Source organism: Triticum aestivum, chromosome 3B (genome assembly GCF_018294505.1).
Source record: "Triticum aestivum cultivar Chinese Spring chromosome 3B, IWGSC CS RefSeq v2.1, whole genome shotgun sequence".
Classification (NCBI taxonomy): domain Eukaryota; kingdom Viridiplantae; phylum Streptophyta; class Magnoliopsida; order Poales; family Poaceae; genus Triticum; species Triticum aestivum.
The window spans coordinates 40559475-40580877 of record NC_057801.1 but is presented as its reverse complement, the minus strand read 5'-3'; the positions used below and the strand labels follow the sequence as shown (position 1 = coordinate 40580877).

The 21403-nt window shown below is 43.6% G+C and overlaps 1 protein-coding gene and 1 pseudogene across 1 annotated transcript; one reads left to right on the top strand and one right to left on the bottom strand.

The window, feature by feature from the left end:
* Window positions 1–1594: 1594 nt before the first annotated feature.
* Window positions 1595–2600, top strand: LOC123064610 (GDSL esterase/lipase At1g28600; the record flags this gene model as incomplete). Its single annotated transcript, XM_044488057.1, is given in 3 exon segments — window positions 1595–1733; window positions 1855–2131; window positions 2249–2600. Coding segments are annotated over 3 exon segments (697 nt in total), but the record flags the coding sequence as incomplete, so codon positions are not given.
* A 12990-nt stretch (window positions 2601–15590) lies between these two features.
* Window positions 15591–16225, bottom strand: LOC123067248 (E3 ubiquitin-protein ligase ATL31-like; annotated as a pseudogene).
* Between the last annotated feature and the right edge of the window lie 5178 nt (window positions 16226–21403).

Genomic DNA, 21403 nt, shown 5'->3' with positions numbered 1-21403 from the left:
AGGGCTGAGTGTCGTTCGAACCGTCTGCTTCCCGGGGCTCGTCAAGGTAGCTTTGAACTCATCCCCGGCTGCCATTCTGATTTGGCACGGAAGTCCAACTTGGAAAACCAGACTGCGCCACTGAGCTCGCCTAGTAATTCTTAGATGATCGTTACTAGATATTTAGCTATGGCCGTCATGGCGTTGAGGTAGCAGTAGTCAATGCGCTAGCGCGGTAGCGCCATGTGCCGTCATTCTTTTTAACATAGATGACAGGGAGGCGAAGGGACTAGTGCTGCGCTTGATCACGCACGTGCGTAATAGTTATGACACTTGATGTTCTATCTCAGTTTTGTGCTCTGGCTTGCGTCGGTAGGAGCGGATGTTAAGTGGCTAAGCTCCTGGGACCAGACGAATACGACGATCACAACTGCAATGAGGAAGCCCCAATGGTTCCCCAAATAGTGATTGGAACTCGATGAGTACTTGCTGAATGCATTGGGGAGTCGCTTCTATCGTTGTTGTCTGAACCTCCACCCAAAATATCTGAATGCATTGGGGAGTACCATATGTGACACTGCGCCCTGGCGGCACAGACTGTGCTGTTGCACGCCGTTGATTGTTTGGCAAGTGACTGTTGTTGGGTGGCCACTGAGAGAACTTATGCCATTAGCTGTGTCAATTGAAATATTCTTGCCACTCTAATCTACTAGCATTGGACTGTGTTCCTCAAGCCAGTCCATTCCGGTTACCGTGTCATAGGTGCCCAATGGTATGATCTTTATGTCAGTCACAAACTCGTGCCCCTGTGAATAGCAATACAATACGCCTCCGCCCGCAACTTTAACTCGCCCTGGTTGTTTGAGTGGGTTGGTACCGATTAATCTACCTGCTAACTGCTTATCCAGGAGCGATCTTGAGCTTTCTGAGTCCACCAACATAAGCACTTCACGGCCCTGGATCCACGCATATGGAGTTGGAATGCGCGAGGAGAAGCGTTGCCGGTGAGTGCATGGCGAGACATGGCCATTGCAGTTCCGCAGTTGTGGTCGTGGTTTGGGACTGCTTACTCGTCGAACATCGTGGTGATGCTGACGAGCTCGAGTAATTCCTCGACGACGTGAAGTTGAACTATGGTAGGGGCCTAGGGCACATGTGGTTATGCACCCACCACTCGCCGCACTTGAAGCATAAGCCGCGCGTGCGTATGCAGACTCTGAGTGCCTTGACCTTGGATGAGTTCGTGCGGGCGCCCTCGACACTACAGTGGTCCACAGTAGAAGTTGGAATCTGTGCAGCTGGCAGACGTGGTAGCGGTGGAAATGGGAGCGGTGCGCCGGGCTCAAGAGTTGCGCCCTCTCCTCGTTATGTGGAACGCAGCGTGTGACGATGGTGCCTTGAGTCCACTACTTCATCTTGCCACAACACCAACAAGCAAGCGGTGTCCAGGTCCGGTGGCCGCTGTATCAAAACAATTGAAAAATAGCATGCTATAAAATTCAGCGTCACCCTTCGCAAAATGCCATACAAGTTATAGCGTGCATTTTCTAAATTAATTAAGATGTTATCTTTGCACATTGATAGAGTAACGTGTTTATTCAATAGACTGTGTGGGCATGATGAACAAATCTCTTTTCTTGGTTGGAGAAATTGGGGGAAATGACTACAATGTTCCTCTTACCTCTTTGGTGCCTGTTGAGAAGATTCGCTCGTTCGCTCCAAGTGTTATTTCCAAAATTTCATCTATAATCACGGTGAGTCATTTGTTGTTTGTTGCTCCTTATGCTATCATTACCACGCTGTTATGTCAAATCCCAATTACAGAAATAGTTCATAACTACATAATAATGCAGTATAACGAAGTGCAATTTGCAGGATCTGATCGGATTGGGAGCCAAAACTCTATTAGTTCCCGGCAACCTCCCAATCGGGTGCTTGCCAGTGTACCTCACGATGTACCAGAGTGATGACACGGGGGATTATGAGTCAGACACGGGATGTATCCGTTGGATGAACGAGTTCTCACGCTACCACAACAAACTTCTTGTGGATGAGCTGGAAAAGTTACGGAAACTTCATCCTAGTGTGTCGATCATCTATGCTGATTACTATGGAGCTGCTATGGAGATATTTGTTTCCCCTTATCTGTTTGGTGAGTCTAGAACTTTATGGTTTACACATGAAACCACTTGGCAGGTCAAGAAAAACATTCTCTACTAAGATATGCGTATGCTAATCCCGGCTCTTGTTTGCTATAACTGCTATTTAGGGATCGAGGATCCTTTGGTGGCTTGCTGCGGTGTAGAAGGGCCTTATGGTGTTTCAGTAACCACAAAGTGTGGACATGGAGAATACAAGGTGTGTGATAACCCACAAAAGTATGCATCTTGGGATGGCTTGCATCCCACAGAAACGTCATACAGGGCCATTGCTGATGGTTTGCTAAGAGGCCCATACACCCAGCCTCCAATTGCCACCACCAAAAATTCATGTTCAAAACTTACCGAGCTTGTCTCGTCTGCGGAATACAAGGTTCTCTATGATTTGTAATTTTGTAACATATATGTGAACGATTAATGTATGAAAACTTGCCTAATGATAAACATATTTGGCATGGCTAGATGTCGTTCCCATATAATCAAGTGATATCTAATGCCGGCATGCGTGCCAAATGATCTGTAGTTAAGATACACGTGTATCAATATCTGCACCTCATCTTCAGACTGGTAACGCTTGGACGACTCTGAATCTTTGTTAGATTAGGTTAATATTTTTTTAGGTCTTTCTTTGGCGGAAATTGGCTTTGTTATTCTACCCTTTCTTGGTAGTCAACAACCAACGAACATATACTAGGACTTTTATGTACTAGTAAAACTTTCTATATTACAAAGTGCATGTAGACACACTTTGCACGAATAACACCACGCGCGCGCAGACACACACAAGATGTGCTCATGTGCTTTCTAGGACCTTTTGCACAAAAACCAAAGGCAATCAATCGGTTTGTGCCCTTGGAGTATAGTTGGGTTACAACATTTGCAGTTGCATGTAGTGGTCAACATGCAACCGGCGTCGACAACTCCCCTTCTGGCCCTAGTTGATGTCACTTTTGTTGCAATTAAGTTACAACGCTTATAGTTGCATGCCTAGTAGGCCATCAATACCCCTCCCAACCCCGGTTGCCGTTGTTTTGTGTCCATGCAGTTACACTTGGGTTACAATGTGATAGATATGAAATCACACACTTGTGGGTGTTTGCATAACAAAAACATAAGCACACTGAAATCGCACACTTGTATTCGTCGTATGAACATGGACAAAATAGTATAAAAATAAAAGAAACATAAAACAAATTAGAACTGAAAATTAAAAGGTGAAATAAGAAAATAAGGCATACTGGAGACAAGCCGGCAACACGGATCTACTCCCAAAATTTTCTAACGGTAAAAGAGAGGAGAAAAGGCCCCACATTTTTTTACTCTAAAGACACTCAATTTTATTGATCAAGTAACAACTTCATGGGGATACAACTTAGGTCTAGAATATTAAGGGACCACACATGTCGTCCTAAAGAAAAGCCTAGAGCGTGTTTAGCGAGTATATGTACGTCGAGATTAGTTTCTCTTCCTTTGAAGTTGAAGGAACAACGAGCTATCTTCCTCGACGTATGATTGATCTTCTTGATGATGCTTGCACACAGTCCACCTGTACCGCTATGAATACCATTGACCACTCCTTGGCACTCTGGGTTAATCACCACATCCAAGGGCGAGTGCCAACGTTTCCCGGCATGCCATAGCCTCCTTGGAAGAAGGGTCGGTTATACCTGACATTTGATTGTTGTAGTTACCCAGTACTTGCCCGTGGAGTCCCTACAAACAACACTCCACACGGAAGGACTAGGGATCTTCAACGGTCAAATGGGAAACGCCACAACAGACAAAGTCCAGTACCCCGCGCCCCCCGCGTCGCCCCCGCTCGGACGACTCAGGCGGGACGCAACCCTAGCCGTCAGGGCTCCCCGTCCTTCTTCCCCTCCCTCCGCCGCCGCCGGAGGACGCTGCCGGCCTACAGCCCGGGGGCTGACGGCGGTGTTGGGGGCCTTCCCTCTCTCCTGCGCCATGGGGGCGGTGTGGAGCCCCGCGGTGTTTGGAGGCACGACCGATCTAGCCTTGGGGTCGTGGCGGGCCTGCCTAGCGGCCGCCTCGGCCTAGGGCGGATGGTGGCGGGTACGGCGGCTGGCCCTGCTTGGGGCAGCGGCCTTGGCTGCGTTCGGCTGCGGGGGCCGGGTCGGTGGCGATGGACCATCTGACCTCGGTTCGGCGGTGGCGGCATGGAGGGCCTGGTGGTTGGGTCGGCGCCATGTGTGGTTTGCCCTCCGGACAGATCTGATCTGGCCGATGCGACCTTCTCAATGTGCGGCGGCTCAGATCGGCGGCGACCCGTGCACACGATGCTTGATGGAGGTTCCTGAAGGAAATATGCCCTAGAGGCAATAATAAAGTTATTATTTATTTCCTCATATCATGATAAATGTTTATTATTCATGTTAGAATTGTATTAACTGGAAACATGATACATGTGTGAATACATAGACAAACATATAGTCACTAGTTTGCCTCTACTTGACTAGCTCATTAATCAAAGATTGTTATGTTTCCTAACCATAACATGTGTTGTCATTTGATTAATGGGATCACATCATTAGAAGAATGATGTGATTGACATGACCCATTCTGTTAGCCTAGCACTTGATCGTTTAGTATACTGCTATTGCTTTCTTCATGACTTATACATGTTCATGTAACTATGAGAAATATGCAACTCCCGTTTACCGGAGGAACACTTTGGGTACTACCAAACGTCACAACGTAGCTGGGTGATTATAAAGGAGTACTACAGGTGTCTCCGAAGGTACATGTTGAGTTGGCGTATTTCGAGATTAGGTTTTGTCACTCCGATTGTCGGAGAGGTATCTCTGGGCCCTCTCGGTAATGCACATCATTATAAGCCTTGCAAGCAATGTGACCAAATGAGTTGGTTACAGGATGATGCATTACGGAACGAGTAAAGAGACTTGCCGGTAACGAGATTGAACTAGGTATTGGATACCGACGATCAAATCTCGGGCACGTAACATGCCGATGACAAAGGGAACAACGTATGTTGTTATGCGGTTTGACCGATAAAGATCTTCGTAGAATATGTAGGAACCAATATGGACATCCAGGTCCCGCTATTGGTTATTGACCGAGAATGGTTCTAGGTCATGTCTACATAGTTCTCGAACCCGTAGGGTCCGCACGCTTAACGTTTCGATGACAGTTTCATTATGAGTTTATAAGTTTTGATGTACCGAAGTTTGTTCGGAGTCCCGGATGTGATCACGGACATGACGAGGAGTCTCGGAATGGTCGAGACATAAAGATTGATATATTGGAAGCCTATGTTTGGACATCGGAATGGTTCCGGGTGAAATCGGCATTTTACCGGAGCACCGGGAGGTTACCGGAACTCCCGGGGGGTTGATGGGCCTACTTGGGCCACGAGGGAGAAGAGAGAAGGAGCCAGGAGGGGGCCGCGCGCCCCTCCCCCTCCTAGTCCGAATAGGACAAGGGAAGGGGGGCGGCGCCCCCCCTTCCTTCCCCTCTTCCTCCTCTTTCCCCCCCTTCTCCTACTCCTACTTGGAAAGAGGGAGTCCTACTCCCGGTGGGAGTAGGACTCCCCCCTTTGGCGCGCCCTCTAGGCCGGCCGCCTCCTCCCCCTTGGCTCCTTTATATACGGGGGCGGGGGGGGCACCCCAAAGACACACAAGTTGATCTACGGATCGTGCCCCCCTCCACCATATTCCACCTTGGTCATATCGTCGCGGAGTTTAGGTGAAGCCCTGCGTCGGTAGAGCATCATCATCGTCACCACGCCGTCGTGCTGACGGAACTCATCCCCGAAGCTTTGCTGGATCGGAGCCCGGGGATCGTCATCGAGCTGAACGTGTGCTGAACTCGGAGGTGCCGCACGTTCGGTGCTTGGATCGGTCGGATCGTGAAGACGTACGACTACATCAACCGCGTTGTCATAACGCTTCCGCTTACGATCTACGAGGGTACGTGGACGGACACTCTCCCCTCTCGTTGCTATGCCATCACCATGATCTTGCGTGTACGTAGGAAATATTTTGAAATTACTACGTTCCCCAACAGTGGCATCCGAGCCTAGGTTTTATGCGTTGATGTTATATGCACGAGTAGAACACAAATGAGTTGTGGGCGATATAAGTCATACTGCTTATCAGCATGTCATACTTTGGTTCAGCGGCATTGTGAGATGAAGCGGCCCGGACCGACATTACGCGTACGCTTACGCGAGACTGGTTTCACCGCTACGAGCACTCGTTGCTTAAAGGTGACCGGCGGGTGTCTGTCTCTCTCACTTTAGTTGAACCAAGTGCGGCTACGCCCGGTCCTTGCGAAGGTTAAAACAGCACCAACTTGACAAACTATCATTGTGGTTTTGATGCGTAGGTAAGAACGGTTCTTGCTAAGCCCGTAGCAGCCACGTAAAATTTGCAACAACAAAGTAGAGGACGTCTAACTTGTTTTTGCAGGGCATGTTGTGATGTGATATGGTCAAGACGTGATGCCATATTTTATTGTATGAGATGATCATGTTTTGTAACCGAAGTTATCGGCAACTGGCAGGAGCCATATGGTTGTCGCTTTATTGTATGAAATGCAAATGCCCTGTAATTGCTTTACTTTATCACTAAGCGGTAGTGATAGTCGTAGAAGCAATAGATGGCGTAACGACAACGATGGAGATCAAGGTGTCGCGCCGGTGACGATGATGATCACGACGGTGCTTCGAAGATGGAGATCACAAGCACAAGATGATGATGGCCATATCATATCACTTATATTGATTGCATGTGATGTTTATCCTTTATGCATCTTATCTTGCTTTGATTGACGGTAGCATTTTAAGATGATCTCTCACTAATTATCAAGAAGTGTTCTCCCTGAGTGCACCGTTGCGAAAGTTCTTCGTGCTGAGACACCATGTGATGATCGGGTGTGATAAGCTCTACGTTCAAATACAACGAGTGCAAAACAGTTGCACACGCGGAATACTCAGGTTATACTTGACGAGCCTAGCATATACAGATATGGCCTCGGAACACGGAGACCGAAAGGTCGAACGTGAATCATATAGTAGATATGATCAACATAGTGATGTTCACCATTGAAACTACTCCATCTCACGTGATGATCGGACATGGTTTAGTTGATTTGGATCACGTGATCACTTAGATGACTAGAGAGATGTCTGTCTAAGTGGGAGTTCTTAAGTAATATGATTAATTGAACTTAAATTTATCATGAACTTAGTACCTGATAGTATTTTGCTTGTCTATGTTTGCTTGTAGATAGATGGCTCGTGCTGTTGTTCCGTTAAATTTTAATGCGTTCCTTGAGAAAGCAAAGTTGAAAGATGATGGTAGCAATTACACGGACTGGGTCCGTAACCTGAGGATTATCCTCATTGCTGCACAGAAAAGTTACGTCCTGGAAGCACCGCTGGGTGCCAGGCCTGCTGCTGATGCAACTGACGACGTTAAGAACGTCTGGCAGAGCAAAGCTGATGACTACTCGATAGTTCAGTGTGCCATGCTTTACGGCTTAGAACCGGGTCTTCAACAACGTTTTGAACGTCATGGAGCATCTGAGATGTTTCAGGAGTTGAAGTTAATATTTCAAGCAAATGCCCGGATTGAGAGATATGAAGTCTCCAATAAGTTCTATAGCTGCAAGATGGAGGAGAATAGTTCTGTCAGTGAACACATACTCAAAATGTCTGGGTATAATAATCACTTGATTCAACTGGGAGTTAATCTTCCTGATGATAGTGTCATTGACAGAATTCTCCAATCACTGCCACCAAGCTACAAGAGCTTCGTGATGAACTATAATATGCAAGGGATGAACAAAACTATTCCCGAGCTCTTCGCAATGCTAAAAGCTGCGGAGGTAGAAATCAAAAAGGAGCATCAAGTGTTGATGGTTAACAAGACCACCAGTTTCAAGAAAAAGGGCAAAGGAAAGAAGAAGGGGAACTTTAAAAAGAACGGCAAGCAAGTTGCTGCTCAAGAGAAGAAACCCAAGCCTGGACCTAAGCCTGAAACTGAGTGCTTCTACTGCAAGCAGACTGGACACTGGAAGCGGAACTGCCCCAAGTATTTGGCGGATAAGAAGGATGGCAAAGTGAACAAAGGTATATGTGATATACATGTTATTGATGTGTACCTTACTAATGCTCGCAGTAGCACCTGGGTATTTGATACTGGTTCTGTTGCTAATATTTGCAACTCGAAACAGGGACTACGAATTAAGCGAAGATTAGCTAAGGACGAGGTGACGATGTGCGTGGGAAATGGTTTCAAAGTCGACGTGATCGCGGTCGACACGCTACCTCTACATCTACCATCGGGATTAGTTTTAGACCTAAATAATTGTTATTTGGTGCCAGCGTTGAGCATGAACATTATATCTGGATCTTGTTTGATGCGAGACGGTTATTCATTTAAATCAGAGAATAATGGTTGTTCTATTTATATGAGTAATATCTTTTATGGTCATGCACCCTTGAAGAGTGGTCTATTTTTATTAAATCTCGATAGTAGTGATACACATATTCATAGTGTTGAAACCAAAAGATGCAGAGTTGATGACAATAGTGCAACTTATTTGTGGCACTGCCATTTAGGTCATATCGGTGTAAAGCGCATGAAGAAACTCCATACTGATGGGCTTTTGGAATCACTTGATTATGAATCACTTGGTACTTGCGAACCGTGCCTCATGGGCAAGATGACTAAAACGCCGTTCTCCGGAACTATGGAGCGAGCAACTGATTTATTGGAGATCATACATACTGATGTTTGTGGTCCAATGAATGTTGAGGCTCGCGGCGGGTATCGTTATTTTCTCACCTTCACAGATGATTTGAGCAGATATGGGTATATCTACTTAATGAAACACAAGTCTGAAACATTTGAAAAATTCAAAGAATTTCAGAGTGAAGTGGAAAATCATCGTAACAAGAAAATAAAGTTTCTACGATCTGATCGTGGAGGAGAATATTTGAGTTACGAGTTTGGTCTACACTTGAAACAATGCGGAATAGTTTCGCAACTCACGCCACCCGGAACACCACAATGAAATGGTGTGTCCGAACGTCGTAATCGTACTTTACTAGATATGGTGCGATCTATGATGTCTCTTACTGATTTACCGCTATCGTTTTGGGGTTATGCTTTAGAGACGGCCGCATTCACGTTAAATAGGGCACCATCAAAATCCGTTGAGACGACACCTTATGAACTGTGGTTTGGCAAGAAACCAAAGTTGTCGTTTCTTAAAGTTTGGGGCTGCGATGCTTATGTGAAGAAACTTCAACCAGATAAGCTCAAACCCAAATCGGAGAAATGTGTCTTCATAGGATACCCAAAAGAGACTATTGGGTACACCTTCTATCACAGATCTGAGGGCAAGATTTTCGTTGCTAAAATCGGATCCTTTCTAGAGAAGGAGTTTCTCTCGAAAGAAGTGAGTGGGAGGAAAGTAGAATTTGATGAGATAACTGTATCTACTCCCTTGTTGGAAAGTAGTTCATCACAAGAACCGGTTCCTGTGACAACTACACCAACTAGTGAGGAAGCTAATGATATTGATCATGAAACTTCAGATCAAGTTTCTACTGAACCTTGTAGGTCTACCAGAGTAAGATCCGCACCAGAGTGGTACAGTAATCCTATTCTGGAAGTCATGTTACTTGACCATGATGAACCTACGAACTATGAGGAAGCGATGATGAGCCCAGATTCCGCAAAATGGCTAGAGGCCATGAAATCTGAGATGGGATCCATGAAGGAAAACAAAGTATGGACTTTGGTTGACTTGCCCGATGATCGGCAAGCCATTGAGAATAAATGGATCTTTAAGAAGAAGACTGACGTTGATGGTAATATAACTGTCTATAAAGCTCGACTTGTTGCGGAAGGTTTTCGACAAGTTCAAGGGGTTGACTACGATGAGACTTTCTCACCCGTAGCGATGCTTAAGTCTGTCCGAATCATGTTAGCTATTGCTGCATTTCATGATTATGAAATTTGGCAAATGGATGTCAATACTGCATTCTTGAATGGATTTCTGGAAGAAGAGTTGTATATGATGCAACCAGAAGGTTTTGTTGATCCAAAAGGTGCTAACAAAGTGTGCAAGCTCCAGCGATCCATTTATGGATTGGTGCAAGCATCTCGGAGTTGGAATAAACGTTTTGATAGTGTGATCAAAGCATATGATTTTATACAGACTTTTGGAGAAGCCTGTATTTACAAGAAAGTGAGTGGGAGCTCTGTAGTATTTCTGATTTTATATGTAGATGACATATTATTAATTGGAAATGATATAGAATTTCCGGATAGCATAAAGGGATACTTGAATAAAAGTTTTTCAATGAAATACCTCGGTGAAGCTGCTTACATATTGGGCATCAAGATCTATAGAGATAGATCAAGACGCTTAATAGGACTTTCACAAAGCACATACCTTGACAAAATTTTGAAAAAGTTCAAAATGGATCAGGCAAAGAAAGGTTTCTTGCCTGTGCTACAAGGTGTGAAGTTGAGTCAAACTCAATGCCCGACCACAGCAGAAGATAGAGAGAAAATGAAAGATGTTCCCTATGCTTCAGCCATAGGCTCTATCATGTATGCAATGATGTGTACTAGACCTGACGTATGCCTAGCAATAAGCTTGGCAGGAAGGTACCAAAGTAATCCAGGAGTGGATCACTGGACAGCGGTCAAGAACATCCTGAAATACCTGAAAAGGACTAAGGATATGTTTCTCGTATATGGAGGTGACAAAGAGCTAGTCGTAAATGGTTACGTTGATGCAAGCTTTGACACTGATCCGAACGATTCTAAATCGCAAACCGGATACGTGTTCTTATTAAACGGTGGAGCTGTAAGTTGGTGCAGTTCTAAACAAAGCGTCGTGGCGGGATCTACATGTGAAGCGGAGTACATAGCTGCTTCTGAAGCAGCAAATGAAGGAGTCTGGATGAAGGAGTTCATTACCGATCTAGTGTCATACCTAGTGCATCGGGACCAATGAAGATCTTCTGTGACAATACTGGTGCAATTGCTTTGGCAAAGGAATCCAGATTTCACAAGAGGACCAAGCACATCAAGAGACGCTTCAATTCCATTCGGGACCAAGTCCAAGTGGGAGACATAGAGATTTGCAAAATACATACGGATCTGAATGTTGCAGACCCGTTGACTAAGCCTCTCTCACGAGCAAAACATGATCAATACCAAGACTCCATGGGTGTTAGAATCATTACTATGTAATCTAGATTATTGACTCTAGTGCAAGTGGGAGACTGAAGGAAATATGCCCTAGAGGCAATAATAAAGTTATTATTTATTTCCTCATATCATGATAAATGTTTATTATTCATGCTAGAATTGTATTAACCGGAAACATGATACATGTGTGAATACATAGACAAACATATAGTCACTAGTTTGCCTCTACTTGACTAGCTCATTAATCAAAGATGGTTATGTTTCCTAACCATAGACATGTGTTGTCATTTGATTAATGGGATCACATCATTAGAAGAATGATGTGATTGACATGACCCATTCTGTTAGCCTAGCACTTGATCGTTTAGTATACTGCTATTGCTTTCTTCATGACTTATACATGTTCCTGTAACTATGAGAAATATGCAACTCCCGTTTACCGGAGGAACACTTTGGGTACTACCAAACGTCACAACGTAACTGGGTGATTATAAAGGAGTACTACAGGTGTCTCCGAAGGTACATGTTGAGTTGGCGTATTTTGAGATTAGGTTTTGTCACTCCGATTGTCGGAGAGGTATCTCTGGGCCCTCTCGGTAATGCACATCATTATAAGCCTTGCAAGCAATGTGACCAAATGAGTTGGTTACGGGATGATGCATTACGGAACGAGTAAAGAGACTTGTCGGTAACGAGATTGAACTAGGTATTGGATACCGACGATCAAATCTCGGGCAAGTAACATACCGATGACAAAGGGAACAACGTATGTTGTTATGCGGTTTGACCGATAAAGATCTTCGTAGAATATGTAGGAACCAATATGGACATCCAGGTCCCGCTATTGGTTATTGACCGAGAATGGTTCTAGGTCATGTCTACATAGTTCTCGAACCCGTAGGGTCCGCACGCTTAACGTTTCGATGACAGTTTCATTATGAGTTTATAAGTTTTGATGTACCGAAGTTTGTTCGGAGTCCCGGATGTGATCACGGACATGACGAGGAGTCTCGGAATGGTCGAGACATAAAGATTGATATATTGGAAGCCTATGTTTGGACATCGGAATGGTTCCGGGTGAAATCGGCATTTTACCGGAGCACCGGGAGGTTACCGGAACCCCCGGGGGGTTGATGGGCCTACTTGGGCCACGAGGGAGAAGAGAGAAGGAGCCAGGAGGGGGCCGCGCGCCCCTCCCCTCCTAGTCCGAATAGGACAAAGGAACGGGGGCGGCGCCCCCCCTTCCTTCCCCTCTTCCTCCTCTTTCCCCCCCTTCTCCTACTCCTACATGGAAAGAGGGAGTCCTACTCCCGGTGGGAGTAGGACTCCCCCCTTTGGCGCGCCCTCTAGGCCGGCCGCCTCCTCCCCCTTGGCTCCTTTATATACAGGGGCGGGGGGGGCACCCCAAAGACACACAAGTTGATCTACGGATCGTTCCTTAGCCGTGTGCGGTGCCCCCCTCCACCATATTCCACCTCGGTCATATCGTCGCGGAGTTTAGGCGAAGCCCTGCGTCGGTAGAGCATCATCATTGTCACCACGCCATCGTGCTGACGGAACTCATCCCCGAAGCTTTGCTGGATCGGAGCCCGGGGATCGTCATCGAGCTGAACGTGTGCTGAACTCGGAGGTGCCGTACGTTCGGTGCTTGGATCGGTCGGATCGTGAAGACGTACGACTACATCAACCGCGTTGTCATAAAGCTTCCGCTTACGGTCTACGAGGGTACGTGGAAGGACACTCTCCCCTCTCGTTGCTATGCCATCACCATGATCTTGCGTGTACGTAGGAAATGTTTTGAAATTACTACGTTCCCCAACAGTTCCTTCAGCGGATCCGGGTGAAAACCTAGTTCTCGACTTGATGCCAAGACCGGCGTTGGCGGCACTCTCTTGTGTCATTACCTTCTTGAAGGCAATGCCGTGGAGAAGCTCCAGACCTATATCCGCTACCTCCAGGGAAAACCCTAGATTAGTAGATCAGATGACGGCGGCGTGTTGGTGTCATTTCCTCCTTGGGGGCGTCATTCTTGGAGGCGTACACGGGTTCGGGGGACCAGTGGGCGGCTTTTTTGGTGGAGCGGTGCTTCATCCTGCACATTGATGACACGGATCTCGGCGGCATGGTGCAGTGGAGACTCAGCGCCCGATGCGCGGTGCTAGACTCGCGTAGGAGGGGGTTGCTGTCTGGCGTCATGGTGGCATCGATGGTAGAGTGGCCTAACAAGGTAGAAGCCTCAATATCTGCTCTGAAGACGGACCAGTGGAAGATGGCGGCGACGACACATGTGAGTACGTCAGACCAGTTCATGCCCCAGACCCGGTATGTGGCTCGACTGGGGCTTCTGGCTTTTGATGATAGGCTTAAGTGAGTGGACTGGGTATTTGGCCTAGCTAGCACCCCTTCATCATATGGATAGGAGTAGTGGCATATGATGCCAAGATGGCGGATTCAGGCATATTGTTGTAATACTTTGTAAGGTCCTCGAGAATAATCAATAAAGTGACCGCATGCATCTCTCAGATGCAGAGGCCGGGGGCCATCCTCCTTTTCTAAAAAAAATGGGAAAGGCCCTACATTGCATAACAAAAAGTGAAAACCCCATATAGAAAATATAATGGAGGCACCCCATTACCGGAAGCTACATTTCCTTTGTTGTGAGTCTTAAGTAGGTTTCGCCTCTTGCAGGAGGCAGATTGGCCGGCCCAATACAGGGGACAGGGGGAGCAATTTTCATGGTGGTTTTTAGTAATATTCCCATGTGTGTTTTTCCTGTTTGCTTCTGTTGTGGTTTTGACAAGTTTTTTATGTAGCTTTTTACCTGTTTGTTTATCCGGTAGTTTTGACCAGTTTTCCAGTGGTTTTTTTCCTTGTTTGATTATGTGTTTCCTTCATGGTTTTTCCTCTAGTTTTATGTATGTCTTCATCAATTTTCTTATTTTTCCTTTTTTTCAACACCTGGCTACTATTTATATAGATATTGTTTATTTTTGTATACATGTGCAACATTTTTTAGACACACTGGACATTTTTTTAATACATGATGAATCTTTTTTCAGATACATATGTTGTATATACTTCCGGATATGTATAAAACATTTTAAAAATAAATGTTGAACATTTTAATACCAAACGGTCAGCTCGGTAAGCTACGTACACAAATCTTGCTGTCAATGAAACATTTTTGAATGATACAAAACATATTTTTTTAATAGGTAAATATATTTTTATGTATATGTAAAGAATGCAAAACATATTTTTGAAACACCTAGACATTTTTGAAATGTCAAATATATTTCTATAAATGGTACGAATATTTTTTGGAATTATGCGATTTTTTACATTGTATCATATATTTTTTAATGTCACGAACATTTTTTCGATGTACACTTTTGAAAAGTTGCGTGAATTTTTCTCTAACATTACATAATTCTTTTTGTAAATGACACAATTTTTTTTGAAACACGTGAACATTTTTGTATGTATATGTTTTTGAGTGCCAATAAAATTTGTTCAAAGTCGCGCAAACATTTTTTGAACACTTCATAAATATTTTTTAAACACTTCATAAACATTTTGAGCACTGCACAAATCGCGGCACCCATGATCCTCCCAAGGGTTGATAAGGTGATTGAGACACAACTATTCAAATGAGCTTTTAGAAAAATGACTCATAGTCGTTTTTTCTATAAATGCAGAATTCCAGGTTTTAGATAACCAAGTTTCCTATATACAGGGATTAAACGGGATTTTCATCGGCTAGGCTGTTTTCCTGGTTTATAGAGAATGGATTCTGTACGTTCCACCTATAAGTCTTCTTTTATTTTGATATTTCAAACTCAGTTTCGATTCAAAGTTCGAGAAAAAACAAAGACAAATCACGATCAGCGTGAGGAAACAAGTAATCTTACCTCCGGATATCCGCTAGCCAAACGCCGAATGCCAAAATGATACCTACTCACGGTCAGGAACGGCCATATTCATGCCAGATGCACCTTCTTCTCCACAGAATTTTTAAGCACGAGAAACTTCCCCAGATGCGTTGTTTACACCCGTATTTACATGAATCTTTCAATCAAAGGTTGACCGAGAGCAACTGATGGACACGCACCACACCAAAACGAATTACAGAAAGAATGTACTACGTACACCATCAGAGTCAACGGAAAGAGCACACGAAATGTTCCGGTGTCGACGTCGTCTGGCTCATGGCCGCGCGCCCGTCGTGGAGGCCGCGACGTCATCCCTCGGGGAGCTGTCCCGCACCTTCCGCGTCGCCCACGGCATCGTCCTGGCCAGGAGCGCCTGCCACCGCGCTCGCCGCTGGCTCCTCCGGCGTCACCACGGAAGCTGCCTCCTCTTTCTCCCACTGCGCACCCTCCTCCGGCGTCAACGGTGGCGGTGGCTTCTCGAGGTTGGCGCGGCACAGAGGGCACGTGGTCCGCGACTCGAGCCACGGGTCGATGCACTCCGGGTGGAACGCGTGCGAGCAGTGCGGCAGCAGCCGCATGTCGTCGTCGTCCTCGAACTCCGTCAGGCACACGGCGCACTCCAGCGCGCCGCTGCCGATCTTGTGCTCCTTGATCTCCCTGTACGGCACGATCGGGAACGTCGCCACCACCGCCAGGTCCAGCCCGTGCTTCCCCCGCCTCGACACACCGCCCCCTGCGGCTCGTCGTGGTCTTCGACGAGGCGGCACTGGGTGATGTACGCGCAGAAGAAGAGCAGGATGAAGAGAACGCCGAACGGCGGTGGCTTCATCTGCCGTGCCGGGCCGTGCGGCGGCAGCGCCGGTGGTGGCGGCAAAAGCTGAGCGGTGCTTGTGCTGGCGACGAGGATGCAAAGGAGGACGAGGAGGTGCGCGCGCACCCCCATCGCCACAAGCCCACAACCACTGAACCGGCAAACGAGAAAATACGCACCTCGTGAGGAGGTGCGGCATGTAGTGGCGTGTTTTGACCCAAATGGATTGGCCGTCCTTCCTCGATTATTATTCTTTTTTTAAGGGATTCCTCGATTATTATTCTGAATGTTTTTTAGCGTGATTACTAATTCGATGCCGTAGAGCCTGGACACGAACCAGGTGAGCTACTGTGCAAGGCCATGAACAACTGACAGAGTGTCTATATTGCACTGAATGTCAAACGCTGAAGAGAACAACAAACGGAGCAGTATCCCATCCGGGAGCCCCTTCCATTTTTGGTGGGCTAAAAGTGCGTCACTTGGCGCACTCTCAGCCGTCATGTGTTGGGCACTCCCTCAGAATTTTATTTTTAATTTATTTTTATGTACATGTTTTCGTTAAAATAAGATAGTGGGCTCCTAGTTGGCGTTTTTACCATCAAATAATCACTATAACGTGCTATTTGCGAGGCCAAACAGTGTCATCTGCCTCACTCCGCTTATTTTTCCATGTCGCTCGTTCCTAGATAATCCAGCAACTGACAGCTAGGAAAAAACAGCTCTGGTTTTTTGTTACCCCCTCCATTTTACAATAAGTGGCATATTTTAAATTAAACTAAAACCATGGCAGTTATTTTGAAATGGAGGGTGTGGATTTTAAAATCTCATGAATTCAGAAATATCCATGGTTTCTAAAGATGTTCACGGATTCCAAAATGCTCAAAAATTATATAAAATATTTTCTATTTTAAAAAATTACATGAATTTGTCTGTTTTGCAAATTTTTAAAATGACCTGAATTACGAATTTGTTTCTTAATTGAAAAATGTTCATAAATTACAAAAATGTTCAGGAATTGGAAATATGTTCCTGAAATTATAAAAATATTCACAAATCTAAAAAATGTTCAAAATTTTAAAAAAATGCTCATGGATTAAAATAGAAAAAAATAACCAAAAGAAGAAGAAAGAAAATAAAGAAAAGGGTAAAAAGTAAAACGGTAAACTCACCAAAGTAATCACAAAAAATAAATAAAACAAAATTCAAGTACTAGAACCTTCCGAAAACACGAAAACCCACTATTGTGGAATCTTGTACATTGGTTCAGCCATTACCGAGGGATCCCCGTTTCTTATAGAAAGACAAATAATCCGTGCAACAGACATGGAGTAAGAAATTTTAAAAAATATGTGCAATGAAGGTTCAGGACATCAAAGACGTTATTCCAAGTTACCGAGGAGACTAATGACAATGAAGTTGAAGGGCGTCACGTGTTTCACAAAATGTCCTAGTTAGTGAATCACTGGCGGAGGGTTCTGAGGAGTGAGGAGCCATGTTTGAAACTCACTCTGGGCCTCTACAAAGAGAGGGTCGGCCCGGATTAATTTTTGCGGGCATCTCTCTACAGGGAAAATATCTGTTGCACCGGAGCTTGTGGTGCTACCGATGCACCGAGCGCACATTGTGCTTTTAAAACGTTCAAACAATTCTGCAAAAAAATTAGTACACATGCACAACATCAATGTAGGTTGTCACAAAATTTCAAGTCAAAATTTGAAACATAACTCGAAAAACAAAAATGAAAAATTCAACACTGAATAGTACATAACATTAACTTGGGCTTTAGATTTGGCCCATTTTCACATTGACGCCAAATTTGTCATTTTTGTATCTCAAAAAATATTTTGAATTTGTATATGATTTTTTGTGACATCAATAAATCATACATTGATGTTGCATTAACGTGCTAGAATTTTTTCAGATTTTTAAAAATATTCTATAGCATCCGGTGCACCGGTAGCACCACAAGTGTGGGTGCACCGGATACATTCCCTCTCTCTACATCTAGACAGCTTGAAGAGAATTTTCTAGAACTCACCACGCCACAATAAACGTGCAATATTACTTCCTAGTGTTTGTATTTTGATTTTTTTAACTTCTCTTATACAAATAGGGGAAAGAGAAATATGGTTTTGCTGTTGTTCGCATTTAATATAGAAATGTGTAGACATAATTAGCAAATGGGTGGCAAAATAATATGCACATGTGTTGGGCACCTTTTGAAATTGTCTCGATCGAATTATTCCACATCTACGCTCATGGACCTAGTATAATAGGAGTTAAAGTCATGTCAATTAAACATATAGTTTCAGATTGGACCAACATGGTGAATACATTTTGTTTCTCTATTTCTATTTTTTGTGCTATATTTGTCTTTTTTGTGTGTAACTCATCTCAGGAAGTTATCTTTTATTGTTGCCACAAACTTGTGAAGTTTTCATTTTTGTCGGAAATTTCAGAAGCCAACTTTTCTAAGTATGTCAAATATAAATGCTCCAAGGGGTTCCTAAAATCTTTTATATATTTATCCATCGTGATAAAAACCTGACCCGAAGAACAACATTTTTATAAAGATGACCAAGCATTGAAAATATCAACCTCTTTCGTCATAGATTACTCATTAAATGTCCCATTTCAAGCAAGCCATTTAGTATAGAAGCATGTAGATATAAATAGCAAATGCATGCAAAAAAGTATGGTGCACATTTGTTTGAGTGCTTTTTGTCATTGTCTCGATCCTTTTTTCTATAAATTCCACATGTAAGCTCATGCACCTAGTGTAATAGGGAGTTAAAGTCATGCCGACTAAACACATAGTTTTAGATTGGATCAATATGATGAATGATTTTTGTTTTTCTATTTTAATTTTCTATGCTATGTGTGATTTTTCTTTGTGTAACTCATCTTGAGAGGTTACCTTTTTTCCTTTGTTACGGGAAACTTGTGAAGGTTTATTGTTTTTGTGGGGCATTTGGAAAGTTAACTCTGTCAACCATGTCAAAGAAATGTTGAAGCTAGTAATGGACCAGTGCAATCACCATCTTGTCGCAATACTAATTTCCTATTCATCTGGAAGAAATTTTCTAAACCCTATAACAAATGAGTTGGAGTCAACCTTTCATACACTAATGTTGACTTTGCTAATGAATTTAGTTATATAGATGGAGGAAACAAAAATATAGATAGTTCAATGTGGGGAGCATCTTATGCAAGGGAAGATACAATATACAAAGCAGAAAAGGAATAATACATATAGTAGGGAGCAGATCAAGCCAGAAATGAATGGTGAGATTCAGAGGACATATGTCCCCATAGACCATTAGGTATTTCCCATAAAGAGAGATATTGATATTGCAGACCGAAGCACCCAAACCTCATGGGGTATTATGGTACGTATCAATTTGAAGGGAAGACTAGGATTCTGGTTGAATTTATGGACTCGGAATCTCTTGATGGCCGACACATCACTGACGAGGCATCGCCTGCCTTTGTGGCTAAACTGATGCTATCATCTATTGCCTATTTACAAAATCAAAAAATTGTTCATCGAGATATTAAACCAGGGAATACTCTGGTTGATGATGCTAACTGAGTAAAGATTGCCGACTTCGGTTAGTCACATGCTTAGCTCAACAACCTGCAATACTTCAGATCGAACAGTCTTCTACCTTAGCCCGGACAAGATCGACCCACAAGGCATGAATGGGGGAAGATACGACGTGTACACATCAGACATTTGGTCGTTCAGATTAACTGTCTTAGAGCTGTACTTGGGCAGATATCCCTATTGCGACAAGAAGCAACTAGAAGCAACAGCGGAGCCAGCGTAGAAAGGTTGGGTTCAAGTGAACCCAATGGATTTTATCTGCCACCTACATATTGGTATATATTTGCTTGACCTTAACCCAATAGAAAGTCTAGAATGACCCCCATCGAATAATGTTATGAGGGGGGAGGGGGGCATTGGCCCCAAACCTTGGATCAGATATTTTTTTGGCGAGATTATATGGAAATTTCTAGCAAACTCCACCACTACATACAATAGTTAATTCATACTCAAACCCTTAGCGAACCCATTAGCAAATTTCCTGGCTCCGCCCCTGACTAGAAGGGCAGGGGTGATAGCTATCGTGGAGCGTATCTGTTATATTGATCTGCCTCAGCCGCCATCCGACGATGGATCCCCCAAGTTAACAGAATTTCTTAGCCTTTGCTTATAGAAGGATGGCAGAAAGCGCTTGAAGGCAGCAGTAGGCTAGTTGACCCTGGAAGGTGAGCGGTAATGGGTCGGCCCATCATCGCTCATGTCCAGCAACATGCTCATGTTGACGGACTTTGTGCAGTAACGAGTGCACCGCGATCACTGTTCTATACGGAAACAACGCTATTTGACCCTTATTTCAGTCCAATATAAATTACTTAAAAAATAAAAAATGAATTTGAAAAATAATTCACGAATTTTTAAAAAGTTCATAGATTTTGAAAAAGGTTCACGGATTTCCAAAAAAATGTTCATAAAATCAAGAACAAGTTCATCAATTTTGAAAAAGTTTACGAGTTGTCAAACATTTCACCAGATTTTGAAAAAAACCACAGATTCAAAAAAAAATCATCGACTTTGAAAAAGATTTCAGGGATTTTCAGACAAAAAATTTACAAATTCGAAAAATGTTCACCAGATTTTGATAAAAAAATATTTATTTTTATTTAAAATTCATGTATTTAAAAAAGAACGAAACAACAACCCAAAAAAGGAAAAAGGAAATAATAAAGAAGGATAGAAGAAAAAGGTTGTAAAAAATCACATCAGGAGGGTTTCTTGTTTGCCACCGTTCGAATCGCAACCGAATGACCTAAATAAGGTTTGTGCTCATATTCATTGCCTATGATGAGCATGGCCAGAGTCAGGTCCAGGACTAAAGGCAAACATGTTGCGTGACAAACCGAGGATTTCCTTTCATTTCGTTTTTTCCTTCATGTTTTGTTTTTGTGTTTCGAGACTGTTTTTGAAATGTTTTCAAAAATATTATAACATATTAGGAAATAATTTATTTTAATAATCTATATATAACGTTGCACGTGTACTTAAAGAACTTTTATTTTATTAAGAAGTGTTCATCGTGTAATAAAAGATTGTCGTGTATCTTAAAATGTTTACCGTGTATTGAAAAGCATTCAACAAGTATGCTTTTATTTGAAAGAAGTTCAACATGTATTTAAAAAAATATCAATGTGCATTTTAAAAAGCATAATGTGTATTTGTGTATTTGAAAATAATTATCTGTATTTTTAAAAAATATCAACATGTAT